The 22,903-nt window shown below is 37.7% G+C and overlaps 1 protein-coding gene across 1 annotated transcript; it reads left to right on the forward strand.

The window, feature by feature from the left end:
• Positions 1 to 199: 199 nt before the first annotated feature.
• Positions 200 to 22,475, forward strand: zmp:0000001301 (rab9 effector protein with kelch motifs). The gene is made up of 19 exons (XM_063014753.1): positions 200 to 236; positions 1,802 to 1,883; positions 1,985 to 2,057; positions 2,139 to 2,181; positions 3,907 to 3,985; positions 4,831 to 4,919; positions 6,370 to 6,516; positions 7,599 to 7,650; positions 9,070 to 9,170; positions 10,094 to 10,179; positions 10,870 to 10,951; positions 11,793 to 11,878; positions 12,929 to 13,016; positions 13,109 to 13,157; positions 13,367 to 13,454; positions 16,029 to 16,129; positions 19,466 to 19,550; positions 20,212 to 20,316; positions 21,927 to 22,475. The coding sequence occupies exons 1-19, from the start codon at positions 200 to 202 to the stop codon at positions 22,029 to 22,031; spliced, it is 1,578 nt and encodes a 525-aa protein (XP_062870823.1). The 3' UTR covers positions 22,032 to 22,475.
• Positions 22,476 to 22,903: the final 428 nt, after the last annotated feature.

The raw sequence follows: 22,903 nt of genomic DNA on the forward strand, positions 1-22,903 counted from the left end.
TTGAGAAGGACCTGTACTTTTAAATCTTTAAATCAGTTTTTTCAGTTTTTTATTATCTCAGGTTATATGGGACTGCAGCTTAACCCCATTTAAAACCTGAATTGGATGCTGTTTGCATGCCAGGCCTGATTGTCAGAGTTCAACTTTACCTTTACTCTTGTGACTGAATGGAAGAGACTCCCCGCTGTCATGTCTCAAAATGCTTCCTAAAAGAGTGGTGAGTGGTCCAAACCAACGTCAGATGTCTAAGTTTTACCACTGGGTGGTAGTGTAGATCACAGTAGGATGAACTGTTCCTCGGCGATGTGTAAATACAGTACATAGGTTTGGCAAAACATAGGTTTTGAGAAAACATTTTTGGAGACTTCAAGTCATTAAAACAGCAAAATCTGGTAAGCACGACAGTAGGTCCAGCACCAGACAGAAACACTAGGTTGTGTCTATGAACACACCCTGGACAGGATGCTCATCCGTCTCACAGCATTACTCACACATTTACCCACCTAGGGACAATTAAGGATCAACAGTACACCTTCTATGTACTGAAGAGACAAGGACAGAACCAAACTACCAGCTGCTACACTGTGTCACCTGTCACATAAATTTTTTTTTTTTTTTTTTTTTTATAATACTTTTGTTGTGCCATTTACATTATATACACAAAATTGGGACTATTGGGACACTCCTTCTGAATTTTTACATTTCTGTGTTTCAGCCTCAATAGTTGCTAACAGATGTTCAATCAGTTATATAAAGAAAATTATATGCTTCCAACTTTGCAGCAAAAATTTATGAAGGTCTCTAATGACATTCCAAAACTCCAGTGGCCTGCACAGAGCCCTGACCTCAGCCCCACTGAACAGCTTTGGAATGAACTGGAATATCAATTGAGGCTTTTTTATTAGAAAGGTGAATGGGCTTTTTTGAATAGACACTAATTCCCAATAGACATCAAATTCAAGACTTCAAAGTCTTGTGAGAAGCCTTCTTGGAAGAGTAGCTGTTGTCATAGCTAAAAAAAGATCACATAGAGATCACTCTATTTTAATACCATTTGTTTTTGATGAGATGAGATGTCTAACAAGCTCATAGTCAAATGTCCAAATACTTTTGTCCATGTAGTGTATCTCATGGCATTTTGGGGCATTTTTTGCTATTCCTTTTTATGACAAAATGATTCAAACACATTCTTCATGCAGCAAAGACTCTCCTAAACTCTTTTATATGTATATTGCAAAAAATCTTCTGGTTCAAAAATGTACATACAGCAATTTAGAAAAGATATTAGAAAAGTTTCACTGGATTGTAGAAAATCTTAAATTTTTACCCAAAACTTGAGCTCCTTTGCAAATGGAAATTATACCTGCACTACTGTCATTACTGGGGACAAGATCTGCAACATCTTAAAAAATGTAAGGAAAGATGTAAAACCAGAGAGGTTATTAGCAGGAACAACAAAAGCCTTTACCAATCTACAAGTCCTATAGGCTCATGGTCAGATTTCTCATGCCATAGAGATTATTAGTTTAATTCCAATTATGCTGCACTGTCCCGCTGGTTTATTTCAATCCTACCACTGCAGTTTTAAATTCTCTGCTCAGTTAACACCTGCCCATGAGTTAGGCTGACAAGTTTGTTTACCCACATCACTAGGCGACAGGTGTCCTCTCATCTTACACCAGGATGGATATGTTCCTATAAGTCAGCAGAACTTTGTAAACAGGGATGCTTTCATGATTCCACAAATTCCACTATTTAAAAAGAATATTAAGCATTAAAAGAAAAGAAAGTTGAAATAAAGTTAAAAAATTTTTGCACAAAATGGCTCTAGCAAGTGGACATTGGATTGAAAAGGCGATTGAAGGAATGCCACCCAGCCCTAGGTGAGTGATTCATTTAAACATCAACATTTGCTCTTGGGCACTTTTGAATAGGCTATGAGCAATACATACAACCACAAATGGAACCACACGGTTATTTACAGAGCTGGTCATGCAACTGCTGTGGCAGGAAATATCGCTTTCTTATATGGAGGAGTCTCAGCAATTAACTTTAAGGTCAGCAGCACAAAAGTTTAGTAGATGCTATAATAAATGGGTTGTGCACATCAACAACAATGTATATTTTATTCTTTGTAGGATGCGCAGCCATTATACCTGAATGATTTTTATATGATAACAGGTAAGCACATTTAATTGATTATTGTATTGAGTAAAAACCCCATTTCCAGAAAGTTTTGCAAAACACAATAATAAGTAGTGTGGTTTATTCATTCTGTTAAATCTTTATTTAAATGATAAAAGAAGAAAGAAAAGATTGTCAATGTCTTCGCTGATCAATTTTATTGTATTTTGTAAATATGTACACATTTTAGAATTTGATGCCTATAACACACTACAAAAAATGGTTGACATGTTTTCCACAGTATTCCATCATCTTTCTAATTAATGAGACTTTTTAATAATTTAAGAGGAACTGAGGACACTAATTGTTGCAATTTTGCACATGGAAGTTCTGTCCTTTCTTGCTTGATATGAAACTTCAGCTGCTCAAAAGTCTGTGATTGCTGTCGTCTAATTCTCCTCTTTAGGCTGAACCATACATTTTCAATAGAAGACAGATTTGGACTGCAGGCAGGCCAGTCAAGCAAACACATTTTGTGTCTACAAGGCCACTCTGTTGTAGCTGGTATAGAATAAGGCTTGACATCATTTTGCTCAAAAAATTACCCGGGAAAACACGTCACCTTGATGGCATCATGTCACTTTTAAGTCCTTATATACGCATTGGTGTCAATAGGATCGTTACACATATGCAAGTTATTTATGCCATAAGCACTATACAATGACAGATGTTGGCTTTTGCACCTTTCACTGAAAACAGTCTGGATGGTTCTTTTCATCTTTGGCACAGAGAACAAGCTGACTCATCTGACCACAGAACATGTTTCCACTGCCGTTCAGACCATCTCAGATGAGCTTGGACCCAGAGAACTGCTTTCTCTTTGCTTTATACTCACAAGCCCATGTGGCTATAACAGTAGCATGATGGTTTCTCATGCAGTGCCGTCTGACAGCTCAAAGGTTATGCATGTGTTCAACAGTTATTTCTGGCCTTGCCCTACAAGGACTGAGGTCTCTTTTCAGATTCTCTGAATCTTTCTACAACATTATAAACAGTAGATGGTGAAAGACTAAATTATTTACAATCTTGTATTGAGAATTATTTTTAACTGATTTGCAATTATCTCTTGAGGTTTGGCACAGAGTTGTGAGCCACAACCCATCATTGGTTATATAGACTGGTTCTTTGGTGGATCCTGCTTTTATACCCAATCATGATTCCCTCACCTGTTACCAATTCACCTGCTTATTATGGAAATTGAATATTCTATAAACTTTCACTCTTATCTTGCCTCTGTCCCAACTGTTTTGAAGTATGTTCATCAAATTCTAAATGTGTTTATATTTACAAAATACAATAAAGCTGATCAGTGAAAACAATGGAAATCTTTTCTTTCCACTTTTATCAAAAAAGATTCAAGAAAATTAACAAATCACTGAATTTACACAATGTTCCAAATTTTTTGAAAATAAGGGTTTGTAATTCATAATATGGCCAAAACAATGTGGATACCTAACCACTGATACTAAACAATATGGTAGGCAAACAATATTATTAGCAAGGAATTTGGCTAAAGCACTTGTAAATGTAATGTAAAGCACTTGACATCATTAATTAGGAAGGGTGTCCATGTACTTTTGGCAATTTAGTGTACATTTGAAGCTCCTTGCAGACTAATTAGAAAATGAAATGATCAGCTCTATTATTTCTAAATAAAGTATTAAGCATTAAACGTTATTTATCTTGTAACTTTTAGTTATTTATTTTCTCTTTTTTTGAAAGTTTCCCCCAGTTGTGTAGCGTGGGAGATGATGCCTCAGAATGGAGCTGTACCCTGTGCAAGGGAGGGGCATGCATTTTGGTAAACAAAACAATATAAATACATGTTTTCCCTTTACCACAAATGCAAATAAGCAATAAAGAAATATTTAGCTTATGTGGTGCACCTGTGCCTTGATTACCAACCCTTTAGTCATTTGTTCCCCAGCAGTAAATGTGAGGAGTTTGGTGTCCAAAACCTAAGAAAAGAAATTGTGCTACATGGTAACATGCTAAAATTGAGTAAGCTCAGCCAGTGTCATAAAACAGACTCAATGGGCTGTGCCTGAGGGAGTAAGGTTGACATGGCTTCATTGCCACTGTACAATATAGACCTCTGCTGTCTTAAACGAGGCACCTGTGCTAGTGGATGGGCATTCACAGAGTTCAATGCAATACAAAGTGAGACTCTGTGAGTCTTCACCACAGATGAAAAGATGTGGCCGCCAACTAGGCGCATTCTCAGCTCTCCTCAGCAAGTGCAGGGATGAACAAGTGACAAAAGAATTCCAAAAGGAAAATTGACAATAATTATGTAACAAAAATTATTGGAAAATGCCAGAAAAAGTAGATTAGAGAGGGAACTCTCTGGGAAAGCGAGGGCAAAAAGGGAAGTGGCACAAAGGCTTTTCAGCATGACTTGGTTATTGGTTTGTAAATCAGTGATCATCCAAATTCCTGCGCCTACCTGATGTTGTTGCTGCTGGCCTGGTCAGGTGCTTAAAAGGAAATTGTAATATGAAATTTGGCATTGACTAAATTGGGTAATAACCACCCAAATGTCTATGGGCACCAGTGTACTCGTTTTTTTATTTGTTTTTCCTTGTTCCTGTTTTTAGCATGTTACCTTCAAGTTTTAGCCTAAAGCTCAATGCCTCTTCTTTACAGCGTAGTCAAAGGAAAACTGTATTTATTTGGCGGTTCCTGCGATCCTCAAGCAAAAGAATGTCTTCCAGGGGTCTATTGCTATGACATTGGTAAGAGTGCTGAAATATTTTTTATTTATTATTCATCATTCTGGAGAAAATTCCTGTAGCTTTGAACTGTAGCCCTTATGAATAAAAATTGCTTGCCTACCCTGACCAACAGAGTATTCTATTCATATTTTACCCCCCACCTGATTACAAGAATTATTTACAAACAATTATTTAAAATTATTGTTAAGTAAGTGTCCCCATTTTCCTTGCACTTTATGTTGTGTATGCTGTTGTAGCGTAAGCGTTTCTTTATATTTGAAGACTCCACTAGACCAATCCACTGGAGCAATCTGTGCACAGGTGTCTGCTGTTCAACTTTGTTTTGTACACAATATGCCCAAAAGTATGTGAAAATCCTTTATAATTTGTACCTCAAGTACCTTGTGGTATGCAGGTCCAGTCAGGTCCTTTCCTGTTCCAGCATGACTGGGTTCGCCTACACAAAGCAAGGTCAATAAAGATATAGAGTAATGGGGAGTAAGGGTGGAAAAAACATTTGTGGTCTGCACAGAGCCCTGACTTTTACCCCTAGTATGGCAGCACGGTGGCTTGGTGGGTAGCACTGTCGCCTCTGTCGCTTGGTGAGACACTGTGACACTGTCACCACTGTCACAGCAAGATCCTGGGTTCAATTCTCAGGTGGAGCAGTCCGGGTCCTTTATGGGTGGAGTGTGCATGTTTTCCCCGTGTCTGCGTGGGTTTCCTTCAGGAGGTCTGGTTTCCTCCCACAGTCCGAAGACATGCAAGTGAGGTGAATTGAGATGAGATATAAAATTGTCCATGACTGTGTTTGACATTAAAAAGACTTGAACTGATGAACTTTGTGTAATTACCTGTCCTGTCATGAATGTAATTAAAGTGTGTAAAACATGATGTTAAAATTCTAATAAATAAATAAACCTTAACCCCTAGTGGACAACTTTGAAATTAATTAGAATGTTACTTGTGAGTCTCATCCCTCATCAGAGCCTTACCACACAAAAGCACTTTTATTGAAAGGACACAATTTGTCACAGAGACACCCCAAAATCTTGTGGTAAGCCTTTTTAGAACAGTGAGTTTATGGTTAGGTGTCCACATCCTTTTGGTTATGAAGTGTATATTAGAGGTTTAATAAAATTAATAATGTAATGTACAAATATTATTTGAATGCCTTTATACAGATCTACAGTACAATGAAATTATTTTTATGCATATCCCAGCTTGTTCGGAAGCTGTGGTCAGAGCGCAGGGTCAGGCGTGGTGCAGACAGGGTTGCTCAAGGACCCAACAGTGGCTGCATTTGAACTGACAATCTTCCAATTGATAGCCCAAAGCTTTACCCACTAGGCTACCACTGTCCCAGAAAAGCACATTGCATTGCAAAATATATCTTAAAATGCATGAAAGTTGTAAAATTGTATTTGGCATACAATATTTAATGCAGCACATTGTGCTATGTCTTTCTCAGTAACATTGAAGTGGCAGAAGCTGGACACTGGAGGTGTAACTCTGAGGACTCTTAGACACAGCTCAGCAGTGTTAGGAGACAATATATATGTATTTGGAGGAATTCTACATGAAACACCTACAGATGACCTCATGATGTTCAATACAGGTTAGTAAGGCACTGTTTTACAATGGACAATTAGCTTTTAATTTGTAAAATTTAAAATATTTAGCTCTATGTTAACCACAATATATGACAGTGGTTTTTCAAATTTAAGGATCGCTGCAGGGAATTCGAAGGAATCAATATAACTCATGGTCAGATGTATGTAGGTGATTTAATTCCAAATCATAGACATTAATGTGAATTGGTTGTTTGCAGCTAAAACAGCCTTTACTCTTCTGTTAGGGCTCCTTCAAACCCAACTTATCAAACCATGTCCTCATGGACATCAGAGAGGCAAGGTCATGCTGAAACAGGAAAGGACCTTTTCTTTCTTAGATTGTTGCTACAAAGTTGAAAGCGTAAAATCAATTGAAGGGAAGGGCAGATGGGGTATTGCATCATTGCTGCTGCAACAGCAACACTTTCTGTCTGGTCAAAGCGCTAATATGAGTAGTAAAAAGAATACTTCTATCTAATGTGTTCCTCTATGTGTGGTACAGCTTTGCCATTGGGTAGTGAAAAGATATGCCCATAATTTATTATAAAACTACAATTTCATATATACATTTACAGCATTTAGCAGATGCTTTTATCCAAAGCGACTTACAAAGTGACTTACTTAATTTAATTCAAGCAATTGAGGGTTGCTCAGTGGCCCAACAGTGGCAACTTGGTGGTGGTGGTGGTGGTGGTGCTTGAACCAACAACATTCTGAATACTAGTCTAGTACCTTAACCACTGAGCTACCACTGCTGAGTTACCATATACACGTGTACAGTATAATGAAATTATTTTTCCGCATTTCTCAGCTTGTTTGGAAGCTTGGGTGCACAGTGCAGGTTCAGCCTTTGTTTGGTGCCCCTGAGCAGACAAGGTTAGGGGCCTTGCTCAAGGGACCAACAGTGGCTGCATAGCAGAGCGTGGATTTGAACCGACAATCTTCTGACTGATAGCCCAAAGCTCTACCCTCTAGGCTACCCCTGTCCCCCACAATATGACTCTTACTTTTTTTTCAGTATTTTTGTAATTGTATGCAACATAATTTACTAAATAATTTTATTAATTTATATTAAAACTGTTTTTAGTATCAATGATTTGGACACCAATTAAAACAAGTGGGATTCCACCATCTGCAAGGTAAAATTCAACATTTTCCCACATTCCTTAGCACAACAGGAATTCATATTGTTAAATTGTTAAATTTGTTAGAACAGTCATGCTAACGCTTATGCCAACCGCAAACTTTTAAAAGAACAGTTTGGCCAAAATTTCAAAATATCCTTCTGTGTTTAAATGAAGTCAACTAGCAGAGACAATTTTACTTTATCCCTCTGTGTTTAAATGAAGTCAACTAGTTTTATCTAAGAATAGTTTTTTATCTAACAATTTTATCTAAGTATAGTTTTATCTAAGTATAGTTTTTTTATGCCAATTTAGCATTGTGCTGTGTGCTGAATCCTTACACAACTGCTACAATTGTCACAGTATTTCAAATATTTGAGGTTATGTGAAAACTGAATAAGTAAGATTGTTTCTATCTTGAAGCAACAATCACTTTTGTCATCAGCGCATCAATTGATAATCTGAAATAACAATATATAACCCTTAACATATATTATAAATATATAGAAAGGATGTGTGGATCAAAGTTGATAGTGTTACATCGAGAAAAGTAATTTTAATCCTTGTTTGTCTTGTTTGTTTAAGAGAGCGTGTGATGATTTATTCTGCATTCACAATAACGTTTTTTATTCGCCAAAATTGCATTTAAGGGGGGTTGGGCAGTGCAGAAGTTTAATGCACTAGCCCACAACTAGAAGATTTGAGTGTTAGTGGCGCCACCAACGTGGTCAGGCGGTCAATAGATACATCTGGAAGGAAAAAGATAGGAGATTACCTCATTGCCTCTGCAAATGCAAGCCTTACTGTCTGGTTGAGATGCGGCACGATTGGGTCCATGTGCGATTGGGTCCATGGTGCGAATCTAAAAGCAGAAGGGTATGTGTGCTAGTCTGAGTCTGAGCCTCAGCCAGTGTGATGAATGGCAATGGGTAATTTAAAATGACAAAAAAAAATTGATGTTAGTATATTGCTTTCCTGTAAACTCATCATTCCTCTGCCCTACTACTAACTACTAATAGTTACTACTAATAGTTACCAAATAGTTAGTTATCTGTTAGCAATATTAGTTCTTTATAAGCTACAGTACAAAACTAATACGGGAACATTGTGTCATTTTTTTGGCCAAATTGATCATATAGGATTAGGACTAAAGTAGGCAGTGATAGTGTGGACGGTTTGTCTTGCCATTTAAGTCTTATGTTGACCTGACTCTGTAAATGCTTTACTGGTACAGTGTGTGCAGGCCGTTGCCATGGTGCCTCAGCACTGAGTATCATTTTCTTAGTGGCCTCATGTGAAAACAGAAACCAAGCACTGGCTATTTTCAATCAGGCCTTTTTGTCTGTGTTTAGCTCAGGTTCTTAGCCCCATTTCAGAGTGCACTTTCTGCTGTTTTTCTTTCATTCATCTGTGCGATTAACGTTTCTTGTATAGGTATAACCACACATGTGCTGTAGTGAATGAGCAAATCTTTCTGTTTGGTGGTTGTGGACTGGAAGGGTCCTATTACAAAGACATTCACACCCTGAATACAGGTAAACTTTTATCTTTTTTATATACAATATGAACCAAAAGCCAGAAATTGCTATCAATTTTTATCAAATAAAACATGCAAAATTACAGTAAAGTGACATATAAGTCCTGCATGTCATGATTGTACTGGGAAGTTAAGTTACTTCAAATTATTATTTTGAATGAATAATTATTCTTATATATTATTTATTATTATTATTATTTTGAAGAAATTATTACTAATTATTCTATGAGTTACTATTACTATTATACATAATAATAAATATTATTATTATTATTTAATTTCGGCGCTCTGTTGGCACAGCAGTAACACAATAGCCCACCGATAGTGGTTAAAATCTCAGGCTGTTCAGATCTCTGCTCTGCTATCAGCCGGCCAGGTTCCTACATAGACACATGATTGGCTGTGTGTCTGTAGGGAATGGACAACAGCTGAAATAGGGTTCCTTGTCTGCTGACCAGTCGAGGTGCCTGATCGCAAATGGCTCTCCATTGTGTTTGGCTCTCCACACGTGATACTGCAGTCTGTGAGACCCTGCCCCTGGCAGGTAAAAAGAAGCAATCAGTGGCTTTATGCGTGTTGGAGGGGGAGCAGCTGTCCTTGACGAGAGAGAGATCATCTCCAAATGGCCAAGACTGGATTGGGATAAAAGTCGGGAAAAGCTCAATGAAGAATTAATCAAATTAAAAAAGAAAACAAATTTAAGTTCAAACTAAGTTTATTAACTGGCTATTTGGTCGGTGCTCATCTGACCTGTAATAAGATGAAAGAAAAATGTTGCAAGATTTTAACTGGTGTTGTATAGGTTGTACATTTTCAGAATGCATTTTGTATATCACATATTATCCTGTTAAAATTATTTACAGATCTGTAATTTTTTTTTACATGTGATATATAAACCCTCTCATTTTGCACCATTTTTAGAGACCCTGACATGGGAGAAAAGTGAGGTGAAAGGGGAGTCACCTCTCTCCTGCGCTGGTCAGACCTTTACAGCTCACCATGACAAGGTCAGCAGCAAGATCCATTTCACTTGAGTCAAATTCAAACAACTAGGGGCCAGATTCCAGGTTGATGACTAAAGGAAAGATACACTATTTGGATCAAAGTATGTGGACACCAGTCCTAATTACTCAGTAGTTTCAGCCATATCCTTTGCTAACAGGTGTATAAAATCATTTCATTTTCATGTTTTACCACTGCTTTATTCTTGTCAGTGTTACGGTTGGTCTGGCTTCCCTAAATCACTGGGCACAGTTTAGTACTGCACCCTAGACAGGACGCCAACGTATTGCAGAGCCTCTGCAATTCCCCCTAGACATAGCCAATCATGTTAGTATGCAGACATCCAACCAGTCAGTAGTGCCACTGGGGATTCGAACCCTGGATCCCAGCGGTATTGGGCTAGCAACAATTACCGCTGTGCCACTCGAGTGCCTTGTGTAAAATCAGTTATATGAAATTGACTTTATGTTTCTAGCTTTGTGGCAACAGCTTGGATATGGCCCTTTTCTGTACTAGCATGCTAAACTGGTATAACTCCTGTGGCCTGAACAGAGCCCTGACCTCATCTTCATTAAGTTCAACACCTTTCTGAAGAACTGGAATGTTGATCGCGAGCCATGCTTTTTTGCCTATTTATAGTGTGGATGTTTGTTCTACTCTGCCCTGATAAGATACATGCTTTTTGTTCAACACAGGATATTTACTTGTTTGGAGGTGTAGTGCAAAGCCTGGAGGGAACGATTTTATCAACCAATGAAATTTACAAGCTAAGCATTGGTGAGATATGTAAATATTTGCCTAAATGTGTGGTCACTGATTTGTAGGAACAATGTTTGTTATATGTGTATAAATAGAAGTTTTAAATCAAATTAGGGGACTTTTTTTTCATTTGAAGACATTTTTAAGTTGAATTAGTTAGTGTCTTCATCCCCAAACAATTAGTAAGTGCTGGTAAAAAAGGTAGCCCCAATTGTTTTAAACAGTGTTGCAAATTTTAAATGTATAACGCCTGCAACACAAGTTCGCAGCAGGTCTAGTTTCAGACAAGATAAGATTCCTTCATTGATCCCCATGGGGGAAATTCGATTGTTACAGCAGCTCCAGCACAGGGTAAGTCTCGACCACCTCCACCACAGACACAGCCAATCATGTCTGTATGTAAATGCCCGACCGGCAAACAGCACCTCTTGGGAATCAAGCCCTGGATCCAAGTGGTAGCAGGCTAGCCTAATTTACCACTGAGCCACCCAGGCACTCTGAGATAAACATATATTTCCAAAAAAAAAAAAGTCAAAGGGTACAAAACTAAATATAGTATTTGAAGTGTTATAATTTTAATACAGTTTAAAGAGAATAAGCAAATCACTTCCTCCTGTTGTTATTAGCATATACCATACTGTTCTAACTTTTTTAGAATCAAGACTGTAGATGCCTATATATATATGTATATATATATATATATACATTGGCTTTATGTTTTTCATACAGTAACTGCAGCCATTGTAAACATTTACCACAAGATTAATATTAGAATTGTGGATTTTTAAAAAGATTAAAACAGTGTTCTGCTAATTTCCTCCGAGCACACAAATAACATTTGTTCTGTCTGTTTCATCAGCAAAGATTAAATGGAAGGTACCTCTTTATGTGGGGATTCCCCCAGCTAGACGTCATGGTCACTCAGTTTTTATTATTCATAGTCATGTAAGTGTGTAATCTTTTTAAATATACACTATTTAAACCTGTATTTTTTATTTCATGTATACCACTAAACCTCTACCATATAATGTCAATACTGACTACAAAGGCTATATTCGGGAATATTTGCAGCTAAAGTCCAAAGGTTACATTTTTATAGGAATTGTTATGTCATGGTAGTCTTGCAATCAAGAATGTGAATTATACAGTGACAACTTTATATATAGCCCCCCCAACTGTTGTCCAAGTTCAAATATTAATTATTAAACAAGTATTAATTAGGAGGGTCAGACCCCATCTGTAGTTCAAACCATGCGTGCAATGTTTTATTTTTCTGTGACTAAATGATTGGAATACATTCTTCACTGTTCTTCATTGAGAGGTTTTCTGAAAATCTTTAAATATGCAGACCCTAATATATACCTACATCAATTTGGATTATTACATTGGTGGTATGCAAAGTTCCATAATGTCATTTAACTTTTTGGCATGGCATCCTTATTGCTTGTTATTAAGAGTATATCTCGTGACTTTTGTATCCTTATAAATATTTTGGATAAATTACCTCTATGCTTCAGTGTGGTTTATTTGAACAATCTTAGGACCTAAAGTTTCTTATTAATGGCTCCAGGTAACACCTCTGTCTTGTAAAAACCTATAATCTGCTTTCTGAGGTCAGGGGAGAGCATTTTGGACTTTAGACACATTGTAATGCTTGAGGCTCAGGCTAGCAGGCACAGTCAAACTAGTCCTATTTATATGGTGTATTTAAGGAGTTGCCATCTGTATTAATATTTTTTTCAACAAAAGCTTAATGGCCAAGTTAAATGACATTGTGGGACCTTTACATCACACAATTAATCATTTAATTCGTTGATTGTAGATTTTTGACCCTGCAGATTGTGTCATACTTTCACAGTAAACTAATAAAAGAACTCAAGTATGTGGACTTTTTATGTATGTTATAATCTCACAGTCACATAAAATAATTGTAGAAAACCTTAAAGTCATAAGACTGATAATGTTTTAACTGTTGGTAAATATTTCTCTTTTTAGCTGTATGTGTTTGGAGGCAAAAATGAAGAACAGGATTTCAATGACTTAAAGATAATGAAATTAATCAACCCATCAGAGAGACAGCCAGGTAATACAATTCTGAAGTATGTCCTAGTGCCCATGACTGAAATGTAATCTTTTAATATTATTTTTTTTGCAATCTACACCATTATTACACAGTAATGAAGGAGATTTTATCTGAGTTTGGACTTCAAGGGGTCAGCAATAGGTGAGTTCCCTCTCAGTTCTTACTTTACTCACAGTCAGTGTGCCATTGCTATAAAGACATCTGTTTAAAGTAGCATGATGTCACTCTTTGAAAGTGAACATATAATCCTTGTTTATGCAAATTTTAACAAAATGCTTAGTTTCCGTCTCAGTTTCATGTGGAATCTCCTTCCTGTTATTTAAATCAAGTTCATGTGTACATTCGTTCAGCTTTGTGCCAACGAAGGTTCCCAACGTGAGGTATGAGCTGAGTGACATGCCGTTAACTTTGAAGATCAAGACAACTGAGTCAGCACAGGTGATTTTAGCTAAAGTTAGAGCAACATCAAATTAAATAAAAAGCCCCAGCTATTAAATGATGGCATGTTTAAAATGTTCAGAATTCATAAATATTTCTGGTTAAACCTTTTTGCTTGTGTGATTTTGCAACTTCATCTACAGTGTATCACAAAAGTGAGTACACCCCTCACATTTCTGCAGATATTTAAGTATATCTTTTCATGGGACAACACTGACAAAATGACACTTTGACACAATGAAAAGTAGTCTGTGTGCAGCTTATATAACAGTGTAAATTTATTCTTCCCTCAAAATAACTCAATATACAGCCATTAATGTCTAAACCACCGGCAACAAAAGTGAGTACACCCCTTAGTGAAAGTTCCTAAAGTGTCAATATTTTGTGTGGCCACCATTATTTCCCAGAACTGCCTTAACTCTCCTGGGCATGGAGTTTACCAGAGCTTCACAGGTTGCCACTGGAATGCTTTTCCACTCCTCCATGACGACATCACGGAGCTGGCGGATATTCGAGACTTTGCGCTCCTCCACCTTCCGCTTGAGGATGCCCCAAAGATGTTCTATTGGGTTTAGGTCTGGAGACATGCTTGGCCAGTTCATCACCTTTACCCTCAGCCTCTTCAATAAAGCAGTGGTCGTCTTAGAGGTGTGTTTGGGGTCATTATCATGCTGGAACACTGCCCTGCGACCCAGTTTCCAGAGGGAGGGGATCATGCTCTGCTTCAGTATTTCACAGTACATATTGGAGTTCATGTGTCCCTCAATGAAATGTAACTCCCCAACACCTGCTGCACTCATGCAGCCCCAGACCATGGCATTCCCACCACCATGCTTGACTGTAGGCATGACACACTTATCTTTGTACTCCTCACCTGATTGCCGCCACACATGCTTGAGACCATCTGAACCAAACAAATTAATCTTGGTCTCATCAGACCATAGGACATGGTTTCAGTAATCCATGTCCTTTGTTGACATGTCTTCAGCAAACTGTTTGCGGGCTTTCTTGTGTAGAGACTTCAGAAGAGGCTTCCTTCTGGGGTAACAGCCATGCAGACCAATTTGATGTAGTGTGCGGCGTATGGTCTGAGCACTGACAGGCTGACCCCCCACCTTTTCAATCTCTGCAGCAATGCTGACAGCACTCCTGCGCCTATCTTTCAAAGACAGCAGTTGGATGTGACGCTGAGCACGTGCACTCAGCTTCTTTGGACGACCAACACGAGGTCTTTTCTGAGTGGACCCTGCTCTTTTAAAACGCTGGATGATCTTGGCCACTGTGCTGCAGCTCAGTTTCAGGGTGTTGGCAATCTTCTTGTAGCCTTGGCCATCTTCATGTAGTGCAACAATTCGTCTTTTAAGATCCTCAGAGAGTTCTTTGCCATGAGGTACCATGTTGGAACTTTCAGTGACCAGTATGAGAGAGTGTGAGAGCTGTACTACTAAATTGAACACACCTGCTCCCTATGCACACCTGAGACCTAGTAACACTAACAAATCACATGACATTTTGGAGGGAAAATGAGAAGCAGTGCTCAATTTGGACATTTAGGGGTGTAGTCTCTTAGGGGTGTACTCACTTTTGTTGCCGGTGGTTTAGACATTAATGGCTGTATATTGAGTTATTTTGAGGGAAGAATAAATTTACACTGTTATATAAGCTGCACACAGACTACTTTTCATTGTGTCAAAGTGTCATTTTGTCAGTGTTGTCCCAGGAAAAGATATACTTAAATATCTGCAGAAATGTGAGGGGTGTACTCACTTTTGTGATACACTGTACATCTTAGGCAACCCCACATAGGGTGTAATGTTGCTAACATTGCATTACGTATATATACTGTAGCTAATGTTGCTCACATTTCATTACATATACATAGCTAATGTTGCTAACATTGCATTACATATACATAGCTAATGTTGCTAACATTGCATTACATATACGTAGCTAATGTTGCTAACATTGTATTACATACACATAGCTAATGTTGCTAAAAAAGCATGTTCCACCACTAGTCGGTGGAAAAGAAGCAGTTGGTGGCTTGACACATGTCCCCTCTGACTTAGATATTACCAAATTGGGAAAAAAAAAATATATATATATAAAATTACAAACTATGTAAATGTTATAATAATTCCTGCAACTTTCCTGCAATTTCCGTGTATGTATGTATGTATGATTATAGGCCCATTCCAAACCATTTCAAAAGCCCCATAGCATTATTTCACAAACGTTTTAAATGACACAGAATGGTAACATGCTATTGGGATGTTTTGTCCCACCAAACCCATATTCATTAATCAGACCTCCAAAAGGTAAAATATGATTAATCAGTTCAGAAAACATGTTTATCTGCTCAAGGTTTTAGCGATGGTATGCTGTATACGACTCCAACTTACTTCTGGCATTGCATATCATGATTTTAGGATTGATTACAGCTCTTCTTAAAAACCCTATTTATAAATCTCATGGGAAACAAGGATGCACTTGTTATCAAGTGTTGCAAAAGAGTGTGCTTAATTTAAGAAGACTTTGTCTATGTTTTTCAAAACTAGTGTTGTTTTCTTCTAGCCCAAAGCTCATCAGGATTTCATCACAGTCCGAGATGAGGCAATGAATCTGATCCATAAAGCTTTTTCAATTTTAGATGAGCAGTTCCGAAAACTAGACAGGTAATGACAAACACACTGGCTGAAAGTGTTACACAATGACAGCACTGTACAAAAACATTAAAGGGTAATGCCACAACTTCTGGATGCTTTATTCCTTTATTCAAAATACCTCACAGAATGTAAGTGCATGGCAGTTATGAGGGACAGGAAGGTGGTGCAGCTGGTTGGGTCCTGAGAACCTGCCTTATCTTTCTTCATTGTCTGTTAGAACTTATCTCTACATCTCTGTGTGGGTTTCCTTTGGGTACTCCAGTTTTCTCTCACCTTCAAAAAACAATCAGACGTTTTGCACAGTTTTCAAGTGGCACCAAACCTACCATGACCCTGATTATTCACGTAAAAACAATAACTATTTTTAAATTAATACTTTATTATACTTTATTATTAATAAAAGATATAGACTAAATCCTTACATTTAGTGCAGGCAATTCACCCTCTGCATGTATTTAGGTGGTAGGAAGAAGCTGAACATCCTCTAGATCAAACACAAGACCTTAGGATCCATTTTGCAATGCGGTACCTGTTCAGCTATGTAAGCTTGCATGCCACATCTCTCACACTGATGATATCTCATTTAAAACACCATAGAAAGGTATGAAAGAACAGCGCCTACCTTTTTCTTATTCTAGTTCTTTGTATAATGACATTCTGACCTAATCCATTAAGAGTAGTCATGATGTTGAAGGGAGCGTTTTAAGATTTAACCAATAGAACACAGAAATGTCTAACCTTTAAAGTGAAACTCAAGCACTACAGAAAAAAAGAAGAATATAAATACTAACAGAACATTAGGAATATAAGTTATGTAATGGAATAATAAGGTGAGATGATAAATGAAAAGATTACAGTTAACTGGATTGGAGAATTTATTGCACAATTGTGGGTTCTTACAGCAGTGGAAAAGCTGAAGAAGAACAAGGAACCAATACTCTCTTTATACTGCTCTGATCATATCACTTTGGGTGTTGGACTTTGAAACCTCCATTCTGTGCCAACTGCTGTTTCTTATCTGCAACATTATTGCACTCAGCTGTCTGGTTATACAGGTGACTTTAGAGCACAGTAGAGAAAGCCATTCACACCATTCATCATAAAGACCATTATTGAACAGACAGTATTAGTAACGTTTGCAAAATTGCTAATTTTGTTAATAGTTTTATCAGTCCAATGCACTAACCCAGCGGTCCCCAACCTTTTTTGCACCACGGACCGGTTTCATATAAGATATATTTTCAAGGACTGGCTGGGGTGGGAGAATTTAAAATAAAATTATATGACAAGCTTAATAAAAAATACAAACTGCATAACAATACTACTCACCAATGATGGAAAATCAGTGGGAACCCTGGGCTTATTTCCCTGCAACGAGACGCTCCAAAGACATTTGTTTTTTACTCATTTTAGCTAGCTTGTGGGCTTAATTTTTTGGTATTACATGACTAAAATAGGTACGTGTCAAAAGTGTCAAGAGAAACAGATGGATGTTATTAAAAGAGGATTCATTTTTTTCAAAATAAAACATCTTTCAGAGTGTGATTGTCAATAAAACAGAAAACAATAAATTATTTATTCTTTTTGTGTGGCCCATTAATAAATGACCCACGGACCAGTACAGGTCTGTGGCCCAGTGGTTGGGGATCAATGCACTAACCTAGCACCACCAAGACTCGAGTTCAAGGCTATGCGGTGCCGTTGGCCCAGTCAGATGCTAAACAGACACAAATGGCTTTTTTAAATGAAGGGAAGGCTGTATGAAGAGTCACCTTCTTACTGCTGCAACTGCAACTTCTCCTGTCTGGTACAAGTGGTGGAGGAAAAGAGAGGGTGTAGTATGTTCCTCTGTACATGTTAAGCCAGGTTTTTACTGTTCCATATTCCATTACTCTTATTTGATTGTTATTTGTCACATTATGTGAACTAATTAAAAAATATCTTGTGAATTATATATGTCAACTTCTATACTCAACTTCAGATTACACAAAAATTCACAATAATGATTCTTCTGTGTGTCACATCATTGATTACAAAAACACAATGGTAGCAATGTTACATCTATGTAAAAAAAAGTCTATAAAAAAACAAAGGGGACAGTTGAAGCTGTTTGGGGTGAAGTAAACAAGGACAACATGGAATGCACATTTTTCAAATTGAAGTAATAACAGAATGTTATATTTTCCCATTTATTAGCATCCGTGGTTGCTGTTATGCCCTTGTACAGGTTCCTATGAATAAAAGCACATGATGAGGGTGTGATTGATCATGTCTGAGAGACTGAGCTTATAGAGCGTATAGTCCGATATCAGCGCCATCTGATTTCCACCTTTTTGGACCGCTCAAAGAAGCTTTAATGGGAAGAAGATTTGAATGTGATGATGATGTGAAAGCAGTGGTGCAGCAGTGGCTATGCACTCAACCAAAAACATTTTTGCTGATGGCATTAAAAAGTTGGTACAAAGCTGGGAAAAATGCATTGGAAGGTGACTATGTAGAAAAGTGATGTAATTTGTTTTTGAAAATTGTAATGAGTTTAAAAAAGTGCGAAAACTTTTTGAAAAACCCTCCTACAATATTTGGAATAAGAAAGTCGTTGTGATCCAGACATTTGTTTAGCATTTTTCTCTGCTGTCTTTCTATTGGTGAATTTTAAACAAGTCACACTGTGAGATTTTAATTCAAAATCCCCAAGATTCAGCAGCACTAAATTGTGGTGTGGGGTGAGCATGTTACAGTTTATGTTTCAATACCACTGATAGTTGCTCATGACCAAAATATTGTACAAAGAGCTACACTAGACCCTTGAGTTACGAACGGTTTACCTTACGAACGATCTTTTACAACTCAACGTACGAACAAATTTCAGATTACGAACCGAAATTCACGTCACGAACAAGTTGACTTCGACCGTCTCTCTCTCTCTCTCTCTTTATATATAGAGAGACGGTCGAAGTCAACTTGTTCGTGACGTGAATTTCGGTTCGTAATCTGAAATTTGTTCGGTTCGGTTATATATATATATATACAGTGTATCACAAAAGTGAGTACACCCCTCACATTTCTGCAAATATTTCATTATACCTTTATACTGTCTACTGTATTTTGTCAGCAACTGCAAAATCTGGCCAATTATCACACAGTCTAATGCCAGCTTTTGGTGGTGGCTAATATCTACTTGTCTGCAGCCTTCTTCAGCCAGTGAGGGTGTTGTGCATGTGGCAATTGTATTCAAAAATTGGCTTTGTCTGTCTGCCCCACCAATTATTAAATAATATACACATTCTGTTGCAGCAGGTTATTTGCAGCAAATAAATAAACTGTTGCTTCTTTTTCTGGAACCAGAGAAAAGACTGAACTTTCTCAAGCAGTGGAGGCCCTGCAGTGTGAGAAAGAGGCCCACAATGGATATCATCAACGGCAGAGCCAGGTGTGTAGCATTTATTTTTGGCTCCATGTTTGACGTATGAGCACAGATAGACAAATGAGGCCTACACTATATGGCCAAAAGTATTTAGGCACCTGACTATGAGCTTTTTGGATATCCCAATTTAAAAACAAACGGTATTAAAATAGAGTAACATCTATTTTATTGTTTCAGCTATACCAACAGCCACTCTTCCTTCTTAAAACTTTAAAGTATGTGGGAATTTGTGCCCATTCAGTCAAAATAGCATTTGCATGGCTGGGCACACAAAAGCCTTAATTGTAGTTTCAGTTCATTCCAAAGCTGTTCGATGCAGGCCACTGGAGTTTACTTAGTGTCTTTATAGCTCTTGCTATGTGCACAGGGGCACAGTTATGCTAGAACAGGAAAGGACCTTCCTCTAACTGCTGCTGCAAAGCTGGAAGCATATTACTGCCTTTCAATAATTGTTTTATTACACCTGTTACACCTGTTGTGGCTAGAGCACATTAATTAAATTATTAGAAGGGATGTCCCAATACAGAGCATTTGAGTTAATGATTTGCATTACTGTGAATTGTTTACATTTGTAAATGTTATCATTCAAAATATACTGTATTTGGTCAGGTCATGGTTTTAATAACAATGGTTGATGGAAGTTGTGTTTTTGGTTCTGGTGGAACAGGAACTTCAGGAAATGCTAGAGAGGCACAGGGTTCAAAATGAAGCTTGGCTACGAGCTCGGGCTGAAGAAAATGACAAGGAGAGGAAAGAGCTGTGCAAATTCAGGGTGTGTGACCACAAACAGTCATCGCATACACACTGGCCATGTTTCACAGAAGGTTTACTATTTATATAATTCTAAGATCCGACTAGCAAGAAAACTGTTTAAACCATAGTGAGTCGTGTAAACTGTATTAAAACCTCATCAGTCCTATTTAAGTCCGTTTTTATTATCATATCTATATACACTTACTAACCTATTTTTACTCATGTTTCAGCAGCAAAATGCATTATCCCATACAAGGTTTCACATTAAAGTTCCACATTAAACATCAGAATAAAGAGAGAAATGTGGGCAGGGGTAGCTCAGCGGTTAAGTTACAGGACTAGTAATCAGAAGGTTGCTGGCAAAGTCATTAACCCTAAATTGCTTGCAACGTATACTCTCAGTTGTAAGTCACTTTGGGTAAAGGTGTCTGCTAAATGCTGAAAATGTAAATGATCTGATTGATTGTGGCAGGTTTGCATATGTCAGAAACTGCTAATTTCATAGAATTTTACAATGAGTAATGCAAAAACATCCAGTAAGCAGCCTCACTGTTGATAAGGGTCAAAAAATTTTCCAAACCGTTATGAGCTAGCAGGAAACAGACAATCTTAAATTAACAATGTCTTAGATCACCTTCTCCAACTCCAACCTTCAGGTGGGTGAGCTACAAAGGCAAGCAACCACATCACTCCTGTCAACCAAGAACATGTAGTTTTATTGGGCACCCAAACTGGAAAGCTAAGCATTAGGAAAACTCAATTTCTGCTTTAATATGAAGATATATTTACATTTTCTGCATTTTGCAGACACATTTATCCAAAGAGACTTAGTTGTGAACATATACAATCTAAGCAATTTAGGGTTAAGGGCCTTGCCCACAGTCTGGCAGTGAACCGGCAACTTGGGGCTTGAACCGGCAACCTTCTGATTACTGGTCCAGTACCTTAACCAGTAGGCTACAGCTGATCAGAATTTGTCATACACAGAATGAATTCTTGGACCCAACCTGTCTTGTGTCAACTATTTATGTTGGTGTTGGTGAAATAGTGTGGGGACAAGAAGACTTAAGAACGATGTAAACCTACATAAACCAAAAGCTGGTCAAACTTTAACATTATGCTCAAAGAAAACAAAAACACAGGTCTGTCCACAGGCAATTTTTACCTTACCATGGGCTTAAAGGTTACCATCCTTGATGTGGTCAAGATTTTATTTTCTTGTACAACTTTGTGGCAACAGTTTGTTCCAACATATAAGTAAGTTCCAAAAAGGCATGAATTGACTTGACATGAAATAAAATTTGGTTTGGAGGAATTTCAGTGGCAGCTGAACAAATATTTTAGGACCAAATTGGAACAAATTCCCAATGACATGCTTTAAAACCTTGTGAAAAATCTCCCAGTGAAAGCTGTTGAACTCGCAAAGTGGAGCGCCAAGTCTATATTAATACCTTTGGGTTTGGAATGAAATGTCCATCAAGCTCATGGTCATGTGTTAACATGCTGTGGCCCATATAGTGTACTAGTTTGAACGATGGTTGTACGATAGATTCTTTAGGCCTTATTTGTATTATATAGCTGAATAATTTAGTTTGGCATGCTGCCATAACATCATGTCCTTCTGCACAGGAGGAAGTGCTTCATGAGCAGAAGAAGCTCAAGGAAGAGCAGTGCAATATCCAAAAACGCAGCGAGCACCTCCTGTCCATTATGCAGCAGTTCAAAGGCATGTGAAGACACTGTCTCCATGGCAACCAGAAAAAGGCAAGGGGGGCTGAGTTTTTGTTTTCCATCGCACTTCTTCAATGTCATCGCAGGCGCATTCTCTTTGTCGAGTCCCATCATGTTTATGAAATGGTGCAAAAAAGGAACGAAGATTTTCGTAATTGCCATTTAGCTTTTGCTGTACTACGAGAGACAGATGTCCTAATGTAAACGAACAAAGCTAATTTACTCTGTGTACTGTTGTCTGTATGAATGGGCAAAAAACATGTAATCCTTTTTAACTGAGGCCTAAAAATACACCAGCCCAGACACTACTGAATTTTAGCTTGCTTTTAAGACCCACTGCCCAACATAAATTGCTTTATTTATTCATATGATGCTATTACCATGCTTGTTCTAATTTTAATCCAGGGAAATTCGAATATGTCAAATAAACAGCTATAAAAAGAGTGATACATGTTAGTGATACTTGCAATGATAATTAGTGCAATTAGTATTTAACAAACACTACACATACATTATTTGTAGATAACATTCTCACTATATCATCCATTGACTGGGGCCTGAACAATTGCTTGTCTTATAGATTAAAAACTGACTTTTCTTAGAAGTGAGAGTGTGCGTCAGACCAGCCCTGACCAACCTTAAAGCACTTATCAAACCCTGTTCTGTACACCATACCATTCAAGCCACAAGTCTTGGTTGTCTTGGTTCAAAGAGTCTAGCTATTAAGAGGTGCATTTATCAGTGCATGTTTTAACCTTCTATATAATTTCAGGTCCTCTGGTGGTGTTTTTCATTGATGGATGGGGTAAAGGACACTGATGAATTTTGCATTCGTACTTCTTTCAGCTGCTTCCATATTACCATAGTCACCACAG

Source organism: Trichomycterus rosablanca, chromosome 18 (assembly GCF_030014385.1).
Source record: "Trichomycterus rosablanca isolate fTriRos1 chromosome 18, fTriRos1.hap1, whole genome shotgun sequence".
Classification (NCBI taxonomy): Eukaryota; Metazoa; Chordata; class Actinopteri; order Siluriformes; family Trichomycteridae; genus Trichomycterus; species Trichomycterus rosablanca.

Bases quoted from the DNA above. Each gene is read 5' to 3' on its own strand.
- zmp:0000001301 (XM_063014753.1), top strand. From the start codon at position 200: ATGCTTCCTAAAAGAGTGGTGAGTGGTCCAAACCAAC. The intron at 3,986-4,830 runs GTAAACAAAACA...TCTTCTTTACAG, and splicing joins AGGGAGGGGCATGCATTTTG to CGTAGTCAAAGGAAAACTGT. The intron at 6,517-7,598 runs GTTAGTAAGGCA...AACTGTTTTTAG, and splicing joins CCTCATGATGTTCAATACAG to TATCAATGATTTGGACACCA.